General features: G+C 44.6%; 1 protein-coding gene across 2 annotated transcripts in view; it reads right to left on the bottom strand.

The window, feature by feature from the left end:
* Positions 1 to 881: 881 nt before the first annotated feature.
* The window catches only part of LOC126404982 (trinucleotide repeat-containing gene 6A protein-like), a 42,567-nt gene continuing 20,337 nt past the window's right edge, over positions 882 to 23,111 (bottom strand). The window contains exons 4-26 of one of the 2 annotated variants that reach the window (XM_050068454.1): positions 22,672 to 22,975; positions 21,326 to 21,373; positions 17,662 to 19,692; positions 17,326 to 17,521; positions 16,264 to 16,733; positions 15,908 to 16,039; positions 15,637 to 15,798; positions 11,473 to 11,649; positions 11,115 to 11,281; positions 10,821 to 10,898; positions 10,475 to 10,642; positions 8,477 to 8,596; positions 8,155 to 8,292; positions 7,609 to 7,692; positions 7,305 to 7,479; positions 6,352 to 6,495; positions 5,964 to 6,134; positions 5,721 to 5,861; positions 5,521 to 5,628; positions 5,050 to 5,280; positions 4,723 to 4,793; positions 3,380 to 3,519; positions 882 to 3,039 (exon numbers count right to left, since the gene is read on the bottom strand). In XM_050068454.1, coding sequence (XP_049924411.1) covers positions 2,691 to 3,039; positions 3,380 to 3,519; positions 4,723 to 4,793; positions 5,050 to 5,280; positions 5,521 to 5,628; positions 5,721 to 5,861; positions 5,964 to 6,134; positions 6,352 to 6,495; positions 7,305 to 7,479; positions 7,609 to 7,692; positions 8,155 to 8,292; positions 8,477 to 8,596; positions 10,475 to 10,642; positions 10,821 to 10,898; positions 11,115 to 11,281; positions 11,473 to 11,649; positions 15,637 to 15,798; positions 15,908 to 16,039; positions 16,264 to 16,733; positions 17,326 to 17,521; positions 17,662 to 19,692; positions 21,326 to 21,371 — 5,499 coding nt within the window. In that variant the 5' untranslated portion in view covers positions 21,372 to 21,373; positions 22,672 to 22,975 and the 3' untranslated portion in view covers positions 882 to 2,690. The remainder of the gene's footprint in view (positions 3,040 to 3,379; positions 3,520 to 4,722; positions 4,794 to 5,049; positions 5,281 to 5,520; positions 5,629 to 5,720; positions 5,862 to 5,963; positions 6,135 to 6,351; positions 6,496 to 7,304; positions 7,480 to 7,608; positions 7,693 to 8,154; positions 8,293 to 8,476; positions 8,597 to 10,474; positions 10,643 to 10,820; positions 10,899 to 11,114; positions 11,282 to 11,472; positions 11,650 to 15,636; positions 15,799 to 15,907; positions 16,040 to 16,263; positions 16,734 to 17,325; positions 17,522 to 17,661; positions 19,693 to 21,325; positions 21,374 to 22,671; positions 22,976 to 23,111) is intronic. The other variant, XM_050068455.1, reaches the window with a different exon arrangement.

Here is a 23,111-nt window from a genome sequence, read left to right as displayed (position 1 = left end):
AAATAAAAACCTATATCTGAGGGGGAAAACACACACACGCACGCACACACACACACACACAGGCTTAACACAGAATAATAACACGATGAAGAAAAGAAATTAAGGTCCATGGCTTCGCTAATGCTGACTTCTCGTTCACGCACTCTCTGAAGCTTTTTGTTTTTCCCCGATAGTTGTGCATCATAAACAATCACTGGTAGATAGGTAAATCTGTTATTCACACGTGTATTTTGTCAACAAAAACGCCACTGGTGGATTTACATTCACGCTGTTCTCGCACACAACCCCGACACCTTCCCCTCCAGCGGTACAACTCACATATGCCGGTGCAGAGCATCCACACACACACACGCACGCACACACACACACACACACACGATTCATCAGATCAGGAACTTCAGATGAGCACCCCCCTCCCTCCCTCCCCGACCCAAAAGGAAGAAGAAAAAAAAACAGTACAACAATACAATCATATTCTATTTGTAAACNAGATCAGGAACTTCAGATGAGCACCCCCCTCCCTCCCTCCCCGACCCAAAAGGAAGAAAAAAAAAAAAACAGTACAACAATACAATCATATTCTATTTGTAAACAGGTAGAAGCCACTTGACTTGTTGTTGCATCTTCGGACACAATTAGGATCAAGGCAATGAAATGTGGACGACTTTTGCACTGTTAAAATGTTATCTTCAACCAAAAAAAAGAGATTTTTAAAGTTTTTTCTTCTTTCCTTTTTTCAAAACACCATTTGTGGCAATGAGAGCGATAAAAAAAAAAAAAANTGCACTGTTAAAATGTTATCTTCAACCAAAAAAAAGAGATTTTTAAAGTTTTTTCTTCTTTCCTTTTTTCAAAACACCATTTGTGGCAATGAGAGCGATAAAAAAAAAAAAAAGCAAGTAATATTTTGTTGTACTCAATGAAACATTTAAAACATTTTGTGAGACACGGGAAGAAAAAAAAAAAAAAAACGCCTCTCGGTAGGCCATGTGAGAGGCTACAGTATGCATAGATACAGATTCGCCTTTCTCTTGGTTTATAAGTCTGACAAGACAGAACATTTTCCACTGACAGTCACACACTCACACAATAAACACTCCCCACTTTTGATTTTTTTTTACATCAGTGGAGTGGAGGAGAGGAGGAAGAGGAGGAGAGAGGGAGCATTGGGATTTCTACAGCCCGTCCTCCACCCCCCCACATTAGGACCCCCCCGTCCCTCAAAAGACAGCATATTGAAAGCAGTGTGTTGAGCTTCTCCAGCTTAAAGCAGTTATTTGGCAGAGAAAATAAAACTTACAGACCTATACATAGTTTTCAGTGCTAGAAGTTGGATTTTCCTTTCCTACAAGGAGTAGTAGTTTTTTTTTAATTCACCTACAAGGGGGGGAAAACTGGCTTGATTTCCTGAGAACCATTGCTGGTTATTTAGCAGACAAAGAGGAATAGTTCAAATAACCAACGCCATGGCCAAAAACACTGATCCGAATTCCCAGAGTTACAAAGCATCGTCTTCATCCTCAATAAGAGTTTTAATTTTTTTTTTTTTCACTTTTTATTTGTTTTATACATTTTTTCAAGTTTTTTATATTGTTTTTTAATTTTTTTTGAGTATTTTTTATTTTATTTTATTCCATCTCTTTAAAATGAAGAATGAACACACGTTCCGCCTCCTAAGTCTTGTAAACAAGAGGTTGCAGTGTGGCACCTCCAAAACATTGAAAGCCTATTCTGAAAGTGCTGTTCCCCCCTCTGCCCACTAGGGGGCACGTGGGAGGGCTTGCTAGATAGGCCCCGCCCCCTACATTAGGGTGGACGGGGCTTGCTAGTCCCAGCTGCGGCTACAGTCCTTTGCACTGCAGAGCTCAACGTTCTTTAGTTTTAAAACAAAATTGGTGCAATACTTTTTAATGTCACTTTTACTATCACCAGATAATCCTCCTAAGTCAGCTTTTATTCTTCTTTAACTATCTGTTGATCTTGAACTCCACGACAACGCAGTAAGGTAGGCGTGCCAAGGCAGAGAGGAGCGCACACATACTCATTCACACACGCAGTCACACACACACAAAGTACTTCCATACATACGTGCGCGTGCACACGCATACACACAAACACACACTCACACGGTAAGGACCTCAATGAGTAAACAGCTACACTGGAAAAACTGGCTGCTCCCTCTATATTGCAGATTATATATACTGAGAAAAAACCACATTCAGTGCAAAGTTAAAAAAGCTCATACTCCAACATTGTCAGCAAACAAATGCAAAAAAAAGAAAAAGAAAACGTTAAAAATGAAAAGAATTGGAATTCAAATAAACATGACGAATGAAACAAAAATATATATATAATAATAATGAGCTCGATTGAAGCTTTTTTCGGTCTGAAAGAGCACTACCTGGAAGCAAATATCCATCCGTTCACATTATAGAATTGGCCTGCATGATTCAAGTATTCCGACTGATATGTTTTTGGGCTAAAACAAAGTGGACATATGTGCAGAGAGAGAAACGTAACTTGTTTTCCACAGGGGAGACCCCGTTTTGTTGTATATCTTGTAAGTGAGAAAGAGTCCAACTAGTGCCATTGCGTTTATAACTACTTTTTTTTTTTTTTCCATTTTCTTCTGCTGATTATTGATAATTCTCTACTGACCCTTCCTCCAGCCTGTTTGATTGGCAGGCGGCTCACATGGAGTCCCCGCCGCCTGTCAGGTGATCCACCGGGAGGAAGGAGCTGATTGGAGAAGGGCTGCTGATCCTCCCTGCCTCGGTGCCGCTGGGGCTCCCCCACAGGCTACTGGAATAGTTGGGCCCGCCCCAGAGGGAGGAGCCGTGGAGATCGCTGCTGTTCCACTGGTTGGGTTCAGGAGCGCGGCTGGGGAAGGGGTGAGACTGATCCATTCTGCTCTGAGAGGAGCCGATGGCCTGCCAGCCGGAGGAGGGAGTGGCCAATGACTGCCCTTGTGCAAAGAAACGGTTGATTTCCTCCTCGCTGGCAAACTCAGCCAGAATAGTAGTGTTCCCCAAAACACACCTGCAGAGAGGGAACAGGTGAACCAGAGCATGAGTGAGTACGCTCCAAAACATCCTGTGGCTGGAATCCATGACATGAGCTGAGTACCTGGTAACTGCAATACCCTCTTTACACCAACATCAGCGCACAAACGTAAAAATCAACTTAAACTAAAATCAACTGAACTTCCACTAATTTTTCTAGCCTCTGACGGATTAATTTCATCTTGTAAAATGACAGACTGAAGTACAGAACAAGCCAGTCGTTCCCTTATGAGCTTGGGTCAAACACAGTACGACCGCTTTATCAACGGAATATAAAAAGTAGAGTGTGTTTATGTGTGTGTGCGTGATGTCCTTACATGTGCAGGCTCTTCTGGGCCTTCGCGGCCTCATCCTTGGAGCTGTAGCATACCACAGCGTTACCATGCGGCAGGTTGAGGTGGAATGTGATCAGAGGGCCGTGCTGCATGCACAAGGTCCTCAGGGTAGAGCCGTCAATCTGTGACACACAGAACAAAACACACACACACACACAGGGGATAAATGGAGGCAGATGTTAGGCAACTGCTGACAAATATCAAGTAATATCCCGTAAGAGTTCAGTTTGTTGAATATGAAGTGACAAAAACACTTTGAAAAAAGTGGCAAAGTCAGAGGAGCTGTTTTGGGTGGCCCTGACTCCAGATGTAAAAATCACATTCATTTCCCCAGGCAGACAGACAATCTTAAATGACTCTTTTAGAGCTTGGATCGGCATGAAATGCTCCTCGTTCAACAATCAGTCGAAAATTTTAACAGAACTGTGTCAGAAAATATCTGGTTCCTTGATAGGAAGTCAAGTCAAGGTACTGGGCTGTGTACAAAAAGACTTCAAGGGAGAAATTCAATCAATTTGCTTTAAAATTCTTGGGTGACTTTTGGAGGAATTCAAGCACTATGGTGGTGTGTTTCATTCTCAGCTGCAATACAGAAATGTTATGAGTTCACTGTCACTCTGATTCACGCCTTTGACTGGCTTCTTCTCCATGCCAAAAGCAGGCAAAGCTTATGAGTACTGTAGTACGTTCAGCCATCTGCCATGACAAAATAACAGACAAAACAAGATGAAGCAAAGCAGCAATGACTAAAACTGGTTGTCCTGGAGTGAGCCAGTTAGATCGGACATTAAACGGACTTTATCCTGCGAGCTCCCTGGTACAAAGTCCGTGTAATAACCAATTGAGCCTGAGTGTAAGTAAAGCAGGTCACTGTCCAGTGAAGTCACAGTGAGCACAAGGCAAGGCTCAAACAAAACCGGAAGTAAACAAATATCTAGGTCATTAACATGAGGGCGGCAATGAAAATGTCCAACTGGAGAAACAAAGAGAGTCGGGAATTTGTGTCAGTTAGTGCTGTCACCAAAATTCTTAGAAAAACTGAAAGAAACGCAACAGACTCTTTTGTTTACGACCACATTATGAACCAGCTACATCATCGCGGTGTAACCAGCATCATATCCTGCCTCCTGTGCGCCCTACACAGGCGTCACCCCTCGCCTAAATGAACAGGGTATTTCCAGTAGGTGAGAACGCTTCTGACACAAAAAAAACTCCTGTTGTGTGCTACAGAGTGTGAAACTGCTACTCCAGACAATGTGCGGAGCTGATTATTGAGTTAATGTGAGAAAACGACTATATGTTCAGTAACACTGGGGATATGGTACCTGAGGTGTGAGATTTTTTAGAACAAGCCATTGGGTTCTCCCTGAGCTGCTGCTGTCACCCCAACTGGAACCTGCCGATAAAAGCATGAGGCACAGGTTAGAGGAGTCCAGTCAAACAACATAGATGAAATAACTGTTCCACACTTAGGAGCTGTAAACCCTGCATTTCTACATCACTGCAAAAATTTTGACACATAATTCCCTTTTCTGCACTCATGGTTTCTTCCTCCACACACCCACTCATAATAAAAAGAAAAAAACCTGAACAAATCCCAGTTATACAAACAGGTCTACAGGAAGTATATGTGTGCCGAACTCTGCTCTCACCAGGTGTGTATCTGGACTCAGTGGAGCCCCAACCCCCCAGCCTCAGGGCAGAGCCGTCCCAGCCGGAGGAGGCAGAGCTGGGCTTCTGGCTGGTGAGGCCGGGTGGTGGTCTGGAGGGGGCGGCCACAGACAGCGCCTTGGGAGGCAGGGGGACCTTCCACAGCTCATGGGCCAGGGAGGGGGTGGACACAGAAACGCCGCCGGGAGACCACTTTGACTCGCTGGGTCTGGCTGCAATGAGAGAGGAGAGCGTAGTGAGACATTTTTCACACCCTCGCGTCCGTTTTCACAGATCTGTTGCTGTCGTACTTCTATGTCACACATTTATCATATAATCCTAAAGCAAAAGTACAAGTTTAACGATAAAGAACGCAGAACAGAAGAGAGAGAACACAGTGTTAGGGTGAAGGAACGCACTCTATAAAGGTCAGACGTTTCTTTGCTGTAAGAAAGATGCATATGGCTGCATACCTGAAGTGCTTTGTGCTGTACTGGTGAGGGAACCGCTGTGGCTGGAGGCACGAATGGATGACCAGGCACTGTTAGAAGGCATCGTGGTGTTCAGTGATGAGGATGGCCCTGGAGAACAGAGACAGGGTTAATGCCTGTGAGAATTTGGTCAATAGCTTTTTTATCCAATCTCAAAATCAAAACTTATGTTTGTGCCTTACCGTTGTTCCTGTCCCTGAGGTGGTCTGTGTCGCGGACGGTGTTGATGGAGAGGGTGTTGATGACACTGCCGGGGGTCACATAAGGGTCAGTCTCAGGGTCAATGTTGGGGTAACCTTTCCAAGGCTCCCCGGGCCGGAACTCTGCAAACACACAGACACAGTGGTGAGCAGGTTTCAATTTAAAAATTAAAAATAAATAAATAAATAAATTTGTTTTGTTTGTGCATGTGAGAGCTTGTGTACCTGGGGGCCAGGTGACAGTGTTTCCATGGGGCGGGGGGGAGTTGGCACGGGGCGGCCAGCCATCGCCCACCGAGCCCATTGATTGGCCGGGAGGACTCAGGGGAGATGGGCCAGGAGACAGGAAGTCATAGAAGGGAGAGTCCTCCAGACGCAGCCCAGACGACATAGCACCTGCGGGACCAACACACACAAACATTAGGCTGTGAATCACACAGAATAAGACTCACTGGTGTGGTTTGATTTTATACACAAAGGTGCCATCAGAGCGTTATACAATCAAACTACAAACTTTTAAAGCCATATTTTAAGTCTACAGGAGGCGAGCGTGCAGGAAGTAAACGTTTCTGATGCTACTGCATTACTGTCACAAACACAGGTTCCTCTTTACCAGGTTTGCTGTTCTGCTCCAGAGGGTCAGTAGCCCAAAGTTTCTTCAGTCTGGACTGGGGCGGCTCTTTGTAGCTCACAGCTCCACCACCACTACCTCCACCGACACCCATGTCCAGGGATACATTCAGGTTAGAGTTCAAGCCTGGTGGAAGCACAGAGAGAAGAGATTCAGTCACTCTTAATTTAAATATACACCTACATGTAGGGCTGGGCGATATGGTCTAAAAAAAAAATCTCTGATTTTTTCACAAAAAATCCGATTAACGATTTAAATCGATTTTTTCCCATCCTAGTTAAAAAAAAAAAATTTGCGGCCAGGTAGCACATACCTCGGGGCCACAACTTTCAGCATGTGAATAAACCCCAGCTTTTCCACAGTAGCCTATATATGGGCACCATATCTCTTCCAATATACATGGCGACTGCATCTGTGATCACTTTCCACCGGACCCCTTTCTTATCACACGGCAGCGTTTCCCCTACCATTGTATTGGATCACAACAGAAGTCATTTAAGGTTACCTTTCCTATAGAACAGGTCTATACCTTGTCCTTTTATTAAACAAACTAAATAGCCTTATGTTACAGGCTGAGCCTGATGTGTGTGGCTTGTGTGTGTGGAGTTGTGTATGTGTGTAGTTGATGTAGGAGGTATGAGACGTTAGTGCGCCGGGTGTGGTGTGTGACGTCAGACGAATGCGCCCCAGGAAGAAAGTGAGGCATGTGTTATGTTGTTTACAGAGCCTGAGCCTCTGAACTACGGTAGCCCAGCGTGGAGCGGCAGTGGCGGATTTTAAATAGAAACTCGATTTTCATTAAAACAAATCGGCCTAAACTACAAATTCGAATTAATCGATAAAATCGATTTATCGCCCAGCCCTACCTACATGTATCATCTTTAAAATAAGGGGGACTTAAATTTGAGAAATTACTCTCATAGGAGCTGACGTACTTAAAGGGAAGTTGCTGAAGGATCCGAGAGCAGCAGCATCCTTCTGCATCTCTGGGTTATTGTGGGACAAGTAGTTATCCAGGTATGGTTTGTGGGGTGGGGCCTGTTTCAGCAGGGAGGGGTCCAGGTGCCGCGGCGGCTGCATCATTGATGGAGACGAACCAATAGGACGTGTCTAAGGATAGGAAGATAGAGAAACACGTCAATGAGGCAAAACCATGGAGACAGTATCATCTCACAGAATAGAAACTCCTAAATTTTGGGTGTAGTGAAGCAGGATTCAGAGGGATTTCTGGACACACACCTGTTCAGTCGGTCGTCCCACAGGCATGGCTCTCTGGCTCTGAGCTTTCTGCTGTTGCTGCTGCTGCTGCTGGAAGAGAAGACGCTGCAGACGGACAAGAATAAAAATGTAAATGAGAACAGTCTGCTCATGTTTTTTTTAAGCTTAGCAAAACATTTTACTGCATAGTACTGTATTCTTCAAATACATTTGTAAGCAGATTAATAGAGTTACAATAAGCAAGCCAGTCTGACATACTGCAACGCAACATTATACAAGACTCATGCATGAATTTGGTTCTGCTTTGTGTTGAGGAAATTCAGCCTAGCACTATTTTAACAAAAAGCTACCGAGGCTTGAATTGGCAATGCCGAAAAACTTAGCTCTCCTACGCTTTTCTTTTTATAGTGTTTCAGTGTCTGACTGCAGATCTTTGTTGTTTACAAGAACACTGATAAACATCAGAGGCTTCGTGCACCACAACATAAACCTAAAACCATGCAGAAAATGTCCGTTCCTTCATGCCTTTGTGTATGCGTGTTCAAGTGCATGATTCCATCACTCTACCTGTAACTGGTTGATCTGGTTGAGCTGCGACAGCTGGTTAAGCTGGGACAGTTGGTTGAGCACAGCCACCTGCTGAGGGCCGAACAGAGGGTTCAGACCTCCGTTACCTCCTGGGTACTTCAACAGGGATGGAGGGACCTGAACACAAACAAGATTTTGGTTTTAGTTTTTGGAGTGCGATGTCATGTCACATTGTACTTTGAATTGGAGGTTAAACAGAAATCAAACCATGGATGAGAAAGTGGGACCACATTTAGTACATCTAGGGACATGTAGGTCCTCATGAAAACAACAACAACATCATTTCGTGAGTGTGCTCTACCTGAGAGGGCAGGATGGGTGGAGGCACTTGGTTACGGGGGTTGGGTTGGGGTGGGGCCTGGGACTGGAGGCCACCTCGGCCCTGTGCTACGCTGCTGCCACCCATCATAGGGTTTACATTCTGAGCAGGGAAGACACAAACACACACAATCACACACACACACACACACACACACACACACACACACACACACACACACACACACACAAGTGGTCAAACAACTTCAGACAAACTTAAACCCAAAGTAAGCTCAGTGGGAATCACAAAGGAAACTTTGAATAACTCTAGGAAAAGACATTTCTGTCGACATTTTGATGGACAACCTGTTAGAATATCACTCTATTAGTCTCTAATTGAATGTATCTTATTGTCGATCCTCTTCATCCTTTCGCACTCACCTGCCGAGTGCCCCCAGGACTAGAGTGGGCAGGAGACGGCCCAGAGTCGAGACAGGGGATAGGCTGAGCAGAATTGGAAGGGGAAAAGCTCATGCTTTGATTGGAGGAGAGCTCGTCAGAAGCTGCGTTATTGTAAGCAGAGGGGGAAACGGACAGCTGCAGAAGCAAGGCCAGTCGCACAGCAGATGGACGGCAAGCACAGAGGGACAGGAAGCGCATCAGCAGCCAAAGAAGTGCAGAGAGGGAAGGAGAAAAGAAGGAAAAGAGTTAGTTTTGCAGAGGAAGAGGGAGAGAAGAAAAGAGCCAGTGATGTGAGGACAGAGGAAACGAGAGGGTGGGAGTCAGACAGATAGAAGTAAAGAGAAGAGACAAGCAGCAGAAGGAAAAGAAGCAAAGCCCACAGCAGCTTTGTACAGAACTACGTCAGGGAATGAATCATTATTGCATAACTACTAGGAATGCACCAAATGCTTTTTTCTTTTTTTTTTAAATGTATGTCTGTCATCGCATTTAATGACGTCATAGCAAGCAGCAGGAATAAATACAAACAGGGCGTCTGGCAAAAGTTCAGCCCAAAACGGTCACATCATGCAGCATCAGAGTCCTACATCCCGTCGAATGACCGGCGGTGACTCATGGGTGGTATTTTGTCTTGCAATTTTATTTCCAGGTACTGTTTTGTGTAAAATAAGGAGCATGTGGGTTGGATTGAAAATGCTCGATAATACAAATATCTGAATAAACTAATAAAAATAATCTAATTTTACGGTTTAACCTTCTAATCCTCTCGCTGCTGACTTTGTGTGTTGGCTTTGCCTTTTGCGCCATTTCAATCAGATGTGTTACAAACAGGTATGTTAACTGTGGAGACGTGTTGCTCAATATTATGAGAACAAGCAAAAACATTTATCTGAATTGTATTTTGTGAATTATCAGAATCAGAATCAGTAATTCTTATTTGGTCACAGGGGGAAAATTGCTCCGATGTAAATACTGAGCAATAAAATAAATTAGAAATGAAAATGTACATTAAAATAAAAAGTAAAAAAATTAGCAGCATATCAGATGCTGATTTAAAATTCAAATGTCAGCGTTGTGAATGAAGCCCCGAAGCTTCAAACTACTCGGTGCAGCCCAAATCAATTCATATTAATAAGCATCGGATGTGCATATTGCATTTGATTTTGTCATTTGTAAGTAACACAGCCTTATTAATATTTCATACAGTTGAGACGCAGCATCCTGCAAACAGCAAGTATCAAATGAAACATCCCTTTTAAAATTCAAATGCAGTACATCAAAACAACCACTGTGGGGCACAATAGGCCTGAGAGAGCACTACCAGCCAGACGTAAGCAGCAGACGACACTCAAGAGACTCTTCCACTCCACACCTACCTAATGATCACCACAGCGGCAACGAGCTTGACCAAACCTTTATCTAGTAATGTTGTTTTATCACAGAGCGTGTGTATTACCAACCCATTAAGTGCAGATGCAACACGCCAGCTGTATTTCAGGTTGGCAAAACACGGCTTGTGCTCCTTCTCTTTACCCCCACACACAGTATATACCACATAAACTTTAATATTTCTGCATACCTTGTCATAGTAAGGGCTGCGATCCATGGCAGACTCCTTGTGGAGCTGGTGACGAGACCCAGGGTTCTTCCCCATCACTCCATTGAAGTCTCCCATGCTGCCCATGTCCATGCGCTTGTCCTGCACCATCCCTGCTCCTGTCTTCATGGAGTCGTCAGGAGAGTCTCTCTGTGAGGGAAAAGACAAGAAAATTGGATTAAAGAGACATGAAAGCATCCACTTATCAAAGAGGATGAAAGTTCTAAAAACTGTAAAAAAAAAAATGCAGGTGAATCATATCTCTGCACACGAGTACTAAATTTTAATGTGAAAGAGCAACAGCAGAGCAATAACAAATAGTACTTACAGAGAAGTTCATGCTGTTGAACTGGTTGATGAAGGGTTTCATCCAGGGTTCATCCTGTTTGTTGACTGGTTTGTTCATCTGCAACACAGACAAAAAAGCTATTAACTCCAGGCATGTGAAGCATTAGCAGGGAAGGCATTTTCAACCATTTGCAAAACTGTTTCTATTCTGTTGATAACACAGATGGCTGGAGGGACTCATGATGTGCTCTGCCTAAATGTCAGGTGTCTGGTGAAAGTAATCAATGTTTTCATGTTTGGGATGAACAAATACTGAAAGCCAAAGTCAACAAACCTTGTTGGAGCCTTTATGCTTGTAGTTCCAGGTGTTTTGGTCGTGGGATCTGCTGTCCTGTTGGCTGTTGTTCCACATGCCGATCTCCACCTCCTCTTCCTGGTCCCAGCTATTGCCCATGGACGCCTCCTCACCACCCCATGTCTCCATGGGCTTGGGACCTGGAGCTACAAAGAAGGTAGGGACAGAGGAGGAAACTGATTAACAACACAGCTCTACGGTTCTATTGCTCAGTTTATGCACTTCCTACAGGAAAATTCTTTCTCCTGTCCTTTTGTTCAAGGTAAGGTAGGCCTTCTTATAGTTTTAACATTATCATACTCTTCAGATGCATGTTCATTTTCATGTGTGCTCTTACCAGGCTTGCCCCATCCAGACCCAGACTCTCTGTTATCTCTGCTGGGCTCATCCCAGCTGGAGCTGGTGTCCATGGGTTTCCCCCAGGCAGACGTTCCATTGTCCACTTTCACAGGTGGAGTGGCGGGAGGCTCCCACGTGGAGGACTCTTTCTTCTGAGGGTAAGGGTCACCCCAACCTAGAGAAAAAGACGGAGGCGTCCATTAGAACGAGAATATACATTCATTTCATTTATTATCTTCATTATTCATTTTAGACTCAAACAAATCGGAGGGCCCTCTTCTGGTGTTCTTCTTTTTCGGGGGAAAAAACAAACCACACAGTATTTTTTATTTTTTTGTGTTGTCCTCAAAGTTTATTGAACTTTTTTTTTTTTTTTTTTTTTAACCACAGTATTTAACGGCGAGAGACAAATACTTCTTTGATTCCGTTTGAATTGTGCCATGAAATACACATAAGACATGATGTTTGTCAATTTAAAATATAATTTTGTGAGTCAAGAAAATGGCAGATTGTTGTAAAACTAATTAAAAAAGACTACACTAGTCACACAGGTGACGTCATAACTTTCTTGCTGAAGCAACAATGCCTGTGTGTTTCGGAACAGGATTTATTCACACACGCAACAGGTCGTGCTAGTTTTTTTACTTCCTGGCTAACAAAAAAAATAAAAAATAAACAGGGGTCACTGAATAACACAGTGGTTCCCAACTGGTCGAGCCATGAGGTCCAGATTCCTCCTTCGTCATTAGTTTAAGGTTCGCACAATGTAATACATTCAGTGTCATACCTGGGTTTGGCCATGACGTCGAGCTAGTTTGCTGTCTCTGTCAAGTAGCTGTCCATTAGTCACTCACTCTACAGCAGGAAATGGCACTTCAAAATAAAAGGTCTGTGTCGGAAATTCACTGTACTTAAAAATAAAGTATGAAAAGTGTAATTCATAGCACAATTCAAATGGAATCAATCTGAAAAACCAGAAGTGGAGCAACTTCGCCTGTCTATACTTTCTAGGCATTATTTAGGCCAACAACATGTTAATGCAGTTAATATGTCATGACATGATATTTATCAAGGGATGTAATCTGTTTTCGGCTTAGTGTCACAGCTCCTCCCATTCAGAGTAGCTGTATTCAGGCTTGTTTGGACACTCGCGGTTGGGAGTTTGGTGGTATGTGAATAAAGTGATATCAATGCCTGTTATTTTAATATGCAGATGCATACAGTCTTACTGGGGACCATACCCTCATTTTCATGTTTACAGTGATGCTGCACATCTACATCGTTTTCCTCGGCTGAAATCAGAGAGCTCGGGGTGAGAGCCCTGCTCATGTCCCTGGGGAACCCCGCGTCAACCTGCTTATGTAAGTGTTGTTTACTTTAACTCTTGTGGGCGTGCGGATGTGTGCACGGGCACCCTATGCACTTTAAAATGTGAGACTACGTGTGTTCAAGTGCGTGTGCAAGTATGAGTTCAAAAGGATCCCGTTACAGCTGACCACCCAGACCTGCTACTTTCTCCCTCCACAGGAGGCGTTTGGGGAGATGCCAGGGATACCTCCCTGTAAAAATAGGACAGATCATGGGGTGGCCTCAGGCTCCAGTGTCCCTCATGTGACTGGGCATGCTCGCACTCAAGTGCTTCCACATAACAACACGGAGAAACATGCACACGAAGCTAAACGGCTGATCGGCACATAAATGGATGTTATTATGAGGTAGATGTACACACATACGCACGGTTGAGTGTGCGTCTGACGAGATGCAAAAACACACACCAAGTGACAAACTGTAACCCCATCCTGCATGTATTGCTCAGTTTGTGTAGGTGCATCACTTGATCTACTAAAAGCTGGATGAGAAAAATGTGAGTGTGCACGTGAATGAATGTGTTTGACTAGCTGTAGACATTGAAAAACAGACTGAATATATTATTTAATTTTCAATTTTGTGTTTAACATTGTTAAATTGTGTCGAGCTACAAATCGGAGTCCACAGTATCTATTGTACTGACCTACTTAGTCCAAATAATTTTCTCTAAAATTACTGTGTTGCTGTTTTCATCGATTTTCGCACTTCAGTTTTCACGAATATATAAAACCAAAACCTGCTAAAATTAATCAAAATCTACAACCCGATTATATTTCTCATTACGGTAGCTGCCTCATCTGCCGCACCCTTCCCAGCCATCCACTTTGCTGCTCCAGTTAGCTCGCTAGACAGCCACCCTGAATAACCCCGGCAACCCCTCCCTCTTTTCCCCTCCTCAGCCCACTTCTACAGAATAGCTGCCTAACTCATTTTAGTTTCCCCCCATCTTACATTGGAACCATTCCTATTACTAAGTCACCAGACCTCCTCCTCTACCACTCATGGTCTCCCTCGCTCTGTTTCTCTCAAACCCAACAAAAGCCAGTGTTTCTACAGCAAGCAGAATTGGCGGGTGAGGGAGAGAGGGAGGAGGAAAAAAAGGCGAATGAGAGAAGAGAAAAATCGATGCTCTTAGCATTCCAAAGGGATGACTCAACCAGCTTTACAAAAAGCCCTCAACATAGACAACACCGTAGGGAGACGGGGGAGAATGGCTGTACGTGTTTGTTTTCTCTCCGCGCTTCTGTGCAAATTGTGTATGCTTTTGAATACATCTGTGAATGTGCGTGCATCCACACTTTTGTGTCTGTACTGTCTAAATCCTTTTAAGACATTATTTCAGCTATCTCAAAAAGACAGTGTGGGTGGGACTTGCACCTTTTTATCCATTCAAGGCTTACAGACTGCACCGGGAGGCTTGCACTTACATGCTCGAATCATTTTAGATACTGGCTCATGTCCTAGCATTTTTTTAACATAAATCTAAATATCAAACTCACCATAAAATAAAAAAAAATCCCAAAAGACACTAATCTTTATGCTAATCCGTCCAGACTCTGTACATCAGAACTGTGCATTGGAGAATCCGCAGAACTAAAGAATCGATTGACACACTGTCACTCAAGAGTGTGACGATTTAAGTATCCCTGTAGGCTAAAAAAAAACAATAATGAAAAGATCTGTGCCGACTATCTGGGCCTGAACTATTTCGGAAACAAGTGAGACTCAGCCATGTTTGAAAGTATGCACATGTTAGAGGTGTGTGGGCATGTGCACAATTACTTGTATTCCTGTCTATTTGCGTTTTCATTCATACTCAAAGCTGTGTGAAAGACTGTTAAAACTGGGGCATTTGAGTTTATACTGGCCTTACACCAAACAACTTTTTAAGCGATTTCACTGCTGCAGACAAATTTCCAATGTTGTAATAAAATTATACTTTTACTTTGGTTTAAGATGGTCATAAAACTCAGTCTGAGCTGGCTTAGGGTTAGTCTTTTTCTCGTCCGCATGTCCAACAAAATTAAAAATGTCCGATTTTATTGTACGTTTTTAGTGTTGGCTCACGCACATAGTGCAGTTCAAGTCCGTGGATATTGTCAAAAACCAATAGGTGTGCTCTCTCCAGCACAGTGAACATGTAGGGGACTCCGGGGAGGCATAAGAACGTGAGCGAGTCTCTGTTCTCTTGTACAGTGGAAAAGGAGAAGAGATGAAGTTGTGTCTGTGAGTTTGTGTTTGTGTATTTAAACAGTTTCTCATTCTCACAGTCTATTCCCACTAAAATAACGCAGCTAACCAACAGAGGCTGGTTCCAAAATGTTAAGTTTGCACGCAAACACATTTTATCTTTGCAGATTATACTGATGCTGCATTGACAAGAATAGCACCGGCATATGAGGACTTTTATCTTGCGTTCCTTGAGTAATGTGTTTTTGAGGACATTTCGGAATCATTAATATGTCATATTTTTTGAAGGGGGTTTGGCCTTATATTTTCCAAAAGGAGCAGTCTGGGAAATAATGTCAAGAGGAATCTAGTTGTAGGCTGAAAATATAAATTGTTTTCTGTTGTGAGAGGGTGTCAGACTTTAGTCTTTTACAAGTCTTTACAAAGTCTTCCAGTATATGGTAGGCATACATTTATTCAGTTCTTATCTAGTCCATGAATAGCAAAGACTTCTAATGTATATTACTAAAAAAGTATTTTGATAAACCATAATTAACAGCCAAATAATTTAAATTCTCTCAGCCATACAGGTGCGTGAATTATGTTTGCATAATTTCAATCTTACCAGAACTGCAGCTTTTGTCCTGTGCCATAGGCTGAATGGGCTGAGGAGGATGCATCGAGCTGCGAGCTGAGTGGGACTGGTGCTGAGAGGATGGACCCACAGCCTCCTGGTCGGATTGGCCAGTCCTGTTCCACATGTTGACAGATCCACCGCTGTATTTACCTGGGAAGAATATTCAGTTACATGTTGAGTCAAAGTGAAAAACCTGGACTTTCATGTGATTTTATTCAGGCATTGCACATTTTTGAGTAAATTCACAGTCTGTGTTTACCAGGGTCTCCCCAAGCTCCTGTCCCATCATCGATCTCCATCCTTCGGCGAATGGACTCTGGAGAAGGCTCTTCCCACCCAGTTGCCACTTCCTCCTTCTGACCTACTGTGGGCATGGGGCCTCCCAGCCAGCCTGATGTAGGAACACATAACAATAAAAGTGAGTCATCAGTTGTACGTCCTCCCACATAGTTTTCGTGCTCTTGTTAACAGCTAGAATTCAGTTTTGGTGCCTTATAGTCTTGTTTACTTAACACCTAAACACAGACATGCAACTACACGAGGGCTTGCTCATAAACAAAAGGAAAAAACTCTTGTTCTGGAGAATGCTTCTGACAGGATGAATGGCCTCATTACCTGTTGGCTTGTTAGGAGCTTGATTGCCTCTGGACATGTTGGATTCAGGACCTTTTCCCCACTCGTTGGAGGGTTTGGGATTTGGCTCACCCCAGTTCTGGGCTCCGTGGTTGTTCTTCATTGGCTCACCCCAGCCCTGGCTGTTACTCTGAGGGTTGGGTTTGTGGACCGAGTCGCCCCAGTTGGAGCCTGGGTTCGGAGTGCTCTGGTCTGGAGTATTTGATCCTCCGCTCCCCACCCAAGTGTTGCTGCTGCTGGTGTTGGTTCGGCTTGGCTCGCTCCAACATCCAGAGCCTGACCGGTCGCTGTCGCTGTCCCAGCCCACTGAGCTGGCACCTTTTTGGGGCTCCCCCCAATGGTTGCTGCCACCTGCTCTGGCACCATCTCCATTACCCCAACCTTCACTTCCATTTCCACTATTGGAACCCCAGCCCTGCTGCGGCTTGGGAGCATTAGTCCATGTATTGGACCTAGACAAAAACAACGAAGGTGATCAGTTAGGCATAAAATTACATAAAAACTACAATTACCGCCTTGTGTTGCCTTCACCAACCAGTCAAGTTGCAGTTTACATCTATGTCTGTCCAGACTCATGATATATGTAGTAATCACATCGAAGGGATTTAATAAAAAAGGCACTGACTTATAACTATATTGACATGATTTGATATGATTACAATGAATCATTTCTGGTCAGCACCATGCTGTCTTCACTTCGGGAATATTTTTACATGGGAGTACAGAAGCCTGATAGAAAACTTCATCATATGCATGGGCGCAAGGGAGGCTAGCAACAGACAGGCAGCAAGCAGTCGGATCAGCTGATGTCCCGTAAAGATAACATTACATTAGTATGAATTCTTGAGTTACGGCTAAGTGTTGTGAGGTCATAGTGGCCTTTGAGCACCAAAATCTTTTTAGTTCATTGTTGAGTCCAAGTGGACATTTATGCCAAGTTTGAAGAAATTTCCCTCAAGCCGTGCCGGAGATATCACCTTCACGAGACTGGGATGGACCGACAACCCAAAAACAGTATTTCTATAATGCTCAAACATAAATCACCTGTCATCTTTGTTAATGTTATTGCTCCAGGTGTTGCTGCTGTTGTTGCTCCCCTTGTAGCTGGATCCATCGTCCCAGCCACTCTGCCCGCCTCCTCCACTCGCTGGGCCTTTGCTGTCCCACCCAGAGGCTGGCCGCTCCCCCCAGCCAGAACCTCCTGTCCCTGGGCCTGAGCTGCTCGGCCCACCCCCCCAACCTGCAAGTACATGAAAGGGAAATCAATGTTTCACCCATTTTTCTGTTTTGCAACAGAGGTTTGTGTTCTACACTTGAATACTTTTGTTTATATCACTAAAATAAATTCACGAAAATGTCATGTACACATTGTGGCCTTACCTCCAGAGGTCTGGGAAGGAGCTGCCGGTGTTGGTGCGCCCCATCCGGAGCCTCCGCTGCTATGCTTTCTTTCGTCTCTGGGACCTTGGAGCTGTTTGTTAACTGGAGAGTTGACATCCCAGGAGGTGTTCTGCCGTACGGGCGTCTGTCCCCATCCAGTGTTGGACAGAACCCTCGGGTCCACATCCGTCCGGCACACAGCTAGGGGTACAGGATGGTTAACTTTTCTGCGATTCCCCCCTTTTGACTGGCTGTCTCTGTCTGAGCTGGATCGGCCTCCGGAGCTCTCTCCGCTTCCCTCACTTCCTCCAGAGCGACCCCAACCACCAGTGACACTCCCCAAGCCATGGCTTCCACCTCCTCCCCCTCCGCCTCCCATGCCCATGGCGTCATCCTCCAGGCTCTTCCAGCCATTGTTGGCAGAGCTTCCTTTATGACTTCCAGCATCTGAATGGTTGTTACCAGGAGCTGTTGACCCCCATTCTCCATTTGACATCTTGTTGTTAGATGTGGAAGAGGACGATGAGGACGAGGAAGAAGACGACGCGCTGCTACCCCAGGGGCGAGGTATCCCTGCTGGAGGGCCCATCGTAGTTTGGTTCCCATTGCCTGGTGTTTGGCCTGCAGAGCCTGGGAGTTGATTTGAGCCGATACCCCAGGACAAGTTGCCCTGAGGCTGGTTTGGGTTATTGGCGGGCCCCTGGTCCCAGCGTGGGGCCCCAGTGTTATTGTGGTTATTATTACTCTTGTAAGCAGCAGTAGAGGAGATTTGGGGGTTCCCAGCCTGCATTAAGGCAGGGTTTTGGGGGTTCACAGTGTCTGCATTTGGGGGGCCCTTGTCTCCAGGGTAGGTAGTTGCGCCCCAAGGCGTACCGAAGGCCCCAGGACCCCCCAGCTCTCCTTGGGGGTGCTGGGGAGCTGATGAGGGGTTTCCATTGGCCAGCGGACCCCCATTCCCTCCTCCAATAGAGCCCCAGGAACAATCCCCGCTGAGTGGGGGTGAGGCGGTAGAGTTTGGTGGACTAGAGGTCATTGTGGCGTTAGTAGTAGTAGTAGTAGTATTCATCATAATAGTGTTATTTGGTCCATTGGATTCAGTGTTAAGGTTGGTAGGCTGTAGGCCACCATTTCCACTGTTGCTGCTTCCTAACACCTTGCTGCTTGCTGTACCATTATTCACCTCAGTGTCTTCCATCATACTGCTGTTGTTTGGAGCTGCCATGCCACCCCAGCCCAGCATGGGGGCCTGTTGGGGGGCTATACCCAGTTTGGAACCCATCCCCGCAGCCTGTGTAGGCCGTTGGCCCTGGGGCACTGGGCTTGGGGTTGAACTCTGCGGCCAGGCACCGTGGTTGGCATTTGGGTTTAAAGTGTTTGGGTTTAACCCTCCATTAATGCAGGGGGTGCTTCCACCAGTGGTGCCCATGTTGCTGCCCCATACACCACTATTATTGACGGGCTTGTTGTTGTGGTTACCCATGTTATTGCTGCCAATACTGCTGGACCCAGCCACGGAGTAGTGGGAGGACCCGGTGACGTTATTATTTCCATTATTTGCACCGCTGATGGTTCCCATCCCTCCGCCAATTACCTGACGAGCGTTGCCGTTGCTGTCTCCATTCACTGAAACGCTGACCATCATGGCAGAAGTCACCATAGAGGAGGAGGGAGAAGATGCTGTAGAAGACACAGAGGGAGAAGCATTTGCTGACATCATCATCACTGTTGTCACAGCGGCGAGGTTTTTCTCTGAGCCGATCGAGGAGCTAGAGTCTGCGTCCATGCATTCTGATGCCAGCTCAGGGTCTGATCCTGACCCGCAGCCAGAGGAGGAAGAAGACGAGGAGCAAGAGAATGAAGAAGAGGAGGGAGGCCAGACGGAAGAGTTGGTTGAAGAGGGGTTGTTGGGTTTGTCGGTGCTTCCGTCCACTAGGACTTTGCCCCAGTTGCTGTTGCTGTCACTGCTGCAGGGAGAGCCAGAGGACCAGGGGGAAGGCTCATACTGCAAGTCCAAGCCAGGATGCTCCAGACCTGGAGAGAGAAAGGTGGACATGGCAGAGTAAACTGTTAGATTAGAGATTTAAAAAAAATAACAAATAAAAAATCGAATGTGAATTTATTCCAAGCATGTAGCAAAGCTGTCATTTTTTTATTGTCAAGATATTATATGACAGTAAAATTTATATATTAAATAAAACAACAGATGTGATTTAAATTCCCCTCGTTCACAGTTGCGTTGAGATTTTTCTATTCCCTCCAACCTTCAGCTGCCCAACTGTTTTGGACATGATCGGTGCCAGGCCTGAGCCTGGACACAGCTGCCACCATTTTGTCACCACAGCAGGACCCAAAAGCATGCCAAAGCTATAAACTAGGATTCAGGGAGGCAGAGGACGACCATCAGCAGGGGAGGAGAGATGGAGGGCATAGGGGAGATGGCAATTGTGTTTGAAAAGAGGGAGGGAGGATGGAAGGAGCGAGTGGAGAAGTGGTGACAGCCGGAAAGATTCAGACTCGATTTAAACCTTGATATTTTTCTGAATGCCTTACAACTGTCTGAGATCATCTGCATTCAGACCTGGCATGTTTCTAAAATTAGACTCCAGAGACCACTTGTGATCTGATTCTGCCTTCACAACCATAATGCGAAGACTCATTCAGTTGCAAAGGCAAGAGCCTAAATTGTCAGAGCTACAGCAACCCTCTGTGCATCACCTTACATATCAGCATTTGCCAGCAATCTTAGTCACTCAGACAGCACTCTTGCAGTGGGAGCCCCCATTAATTTGCTGTGGTGATGAATTAAAGTACTGCTCATGCTAACTGCCAATGAAAGCATTTTAATGTGAAGGCAGTGTAGTACAACTTCAATATGGAAACATTTCTAAATGTATTGACAATAAGGTTAGCATACATTACCATAAGCCCGGTTTATCCAAGACGACATTTTTCTTTGACAGTTTTTGCAAATTAAAGTTTATGCAAAAACTAAATAGATCTTCAGGCAACGTATGAAAGGATATCGTCTAAAAACAAACAAACAGGGACTGACTTTTGTGTTATTTGTTCTGACTTATGAACACAATGAAAACAATATACCTTTAGCCACAGAAGGGAAAAATCATTGTGCAGGAGCTTTTAGCTTTTGGTTTCTGAGCAAACCTTTCTTTACCAATGTTATGATGACACAGAGGGCAGCGTGCCCACAGCATTGGCTCTGAGGCAGCTCAACAATGTTTTATTATTTGAATACCAGCTTTTACTTGACAAGTCACACTTCGTCGTCATATTCTCTTCAATCACAACATCTACAGTTTTTTTTTTCTTTTTCTTGTTTCAATTACCCATCTCCGGGTCCTTCTCTCACTTTCAAAGCCTTTCTTTCACAGAAACTGGTTGCCAGATCTCTGTGGCGCTTATCGTGTTAGCCTGCCAAGTCTCCTCTTGCACCATTTCCACAACCACTTTCTCACTCACTCATTCAGCTCTCTCCGTGTCTGTGATATGCCATGAATTAAAATAATAAAATGCATCATCTGTCAAGGTCAGGTCAGACTGGGTGTACCTAGTCTGTCAATCACGAAGCAGAGGGCCAAAGTAAGACATTGGGAGCGAGAATGAAACACAAGAAGAACGTGGAAGGAAGGAGGCAATGTGTAGTCACCTGTTTGATTAGGGGAGTGGCTGACGGAATCCCGAATGGGAGCCATGCCTGGAAACAGAGAGAGGAAAGACTGTCAAACAGACTTAGAGGGAGTTAGAGCTAGAGCCAGATAACAAACACAGTGGGGAGATGTTAGAGGCAGTTGGGACAGATAGGACATTTAATAAGAATCAGGCAAACAGACAAGGAAATAAGAGTGTTACAGTCAGAGGGATTCAAAGTAAGAAGGGCTTGCAAGTAGGAGAGCATAAGTGGACAGAGCCTGCTAAATGCTAAACCTAGGTTATGCCTCATTTTCACTGCATAGTTCAGCTCAACTCGACTCACTTTTGGTATGAGGTGCTTTTCTCAATTTCATTTTTGCACTGCAGATGAAGGTGGGACTCTCAATTGATTATCCTAGAGGCCCCACGTAAACTGCCTTCACATCATTTTCAATGTGACACTCACTGAATCTTTTTCTCAGCAACCAAACAGAGGAATGTCTGCACATAAACTGACCACGACTGCTTATTTTAAAATTGGGTTGAGTGAATTAAAAAACATTGTGGTCTGGCTGTTTAAAAATGCCGTGTTTGTGTCATGCTAGTGACCATTTCCTCTGACCAATCAGTCTGCAGTGTTTTAACTACAGCTCGCTTAGAACCTCGACTGGGGTGGTACAAAAAAAGTACCAGGTACTATCCACAACTTTTGCAAATGGAAAACCAAAAAAGAATGGGTAAAGGTGGGTAAAGTCGGGGTGTGCCGGTACCATGCAGTGGAAATGAGGCTCTAATAGTTATAATTGGTTATTCACATAACAGTATAAAGTAGTATTTGAATTTAAGTAACTCAACAAATAAGTAATTACGTTTCCAAATGTGTGTAATCCTTAGTGAGCTGTCTGCTTATTCTGAATTTTAGAAATGTTTTCACCCTTTAGCACAACCTGCTTCAATGAGTTTCTGAAATCTGCAGTTATTATAAAAAATCAAAGCAAACCAACATAATTTTACATAATCCAAAACACCCTAAAAAAAATAGAAACTTTCATTTATTTCAAGGTCAACGTTGCACAAAAGAAGCAATTCAGGATACCACTGAGAGCAGCCACCACTCTGAGGTTATTAGTCTTCTGCAAATTGGAAATCTGTTACTTTTTATGACTTGATAAGTTTGTTTCCAACTATTTGGCATAGACATACAAGCAGAAACTCATCAGAAGCTCTGAGTGAGAGCACACTCACATTTAACATTTATTGCCTTTAAAAGTAATAATTGTTTTCTTACTTATCAAACAATGTTAGAGTGTGAATGTGTCGTCTAATGTGTCTGGATGTGTTTGAGGATGCAGACTAGCTTACCTGTGAGTGCGACTTGCGGCTCCTGGCTGGGCAGGAGGGCGTCCCCTGGCTGAGTGGAGAACAGGTGACCTCTGGTTCCCAGGTCGACAAAGGGGAGGTCAAAGGTCAAAGCTCAGAGGGCACAGCCTCAAGGGTGTGACGTGAAGAGGCAGGGCTTGTCAGAGCGGGCAGCAGGCTGATCAGGCCCCCTTGGCATTGCTGAGGACTGTATGTGAGTGTGTCTGTGTGTGTATGTGTGGGGAGAGGGGAAGGGGGGGATGTGGTTTAGATTTAGGACTCTGCCTTGACTTGGTATGCTCTGGCACTGTGAAGAGAGACAGAGAGAGAGAGAGAAGAGGAGAGAAAGATGGTTAGGTCAATATACTGTATGCATATATCATATATATAGTTCCAGACATTCATCACTCGGGTGTCTTATGGAACATACGGTCATGTTAATC

This window comes from Epinephelus moara, chromosome 18 (genome assembly GCF_006386435.1).
Source record: "Epinephelus moara isolate mb chromosome 18, YSFRI_EMoa_1.0, whole genome shotgun sequence".
Classification (NCBI taxonomy): Eukaryota; Metazoa; Chordata; class Actinopteri; order Perciformes; family Serranidae; genus Epinephelus; species Epinephelus moara.
Note: the sequence above shows the minus strand (reverse complement) of the source record. Positions and strands in the feature narration are given on the sequence as shown.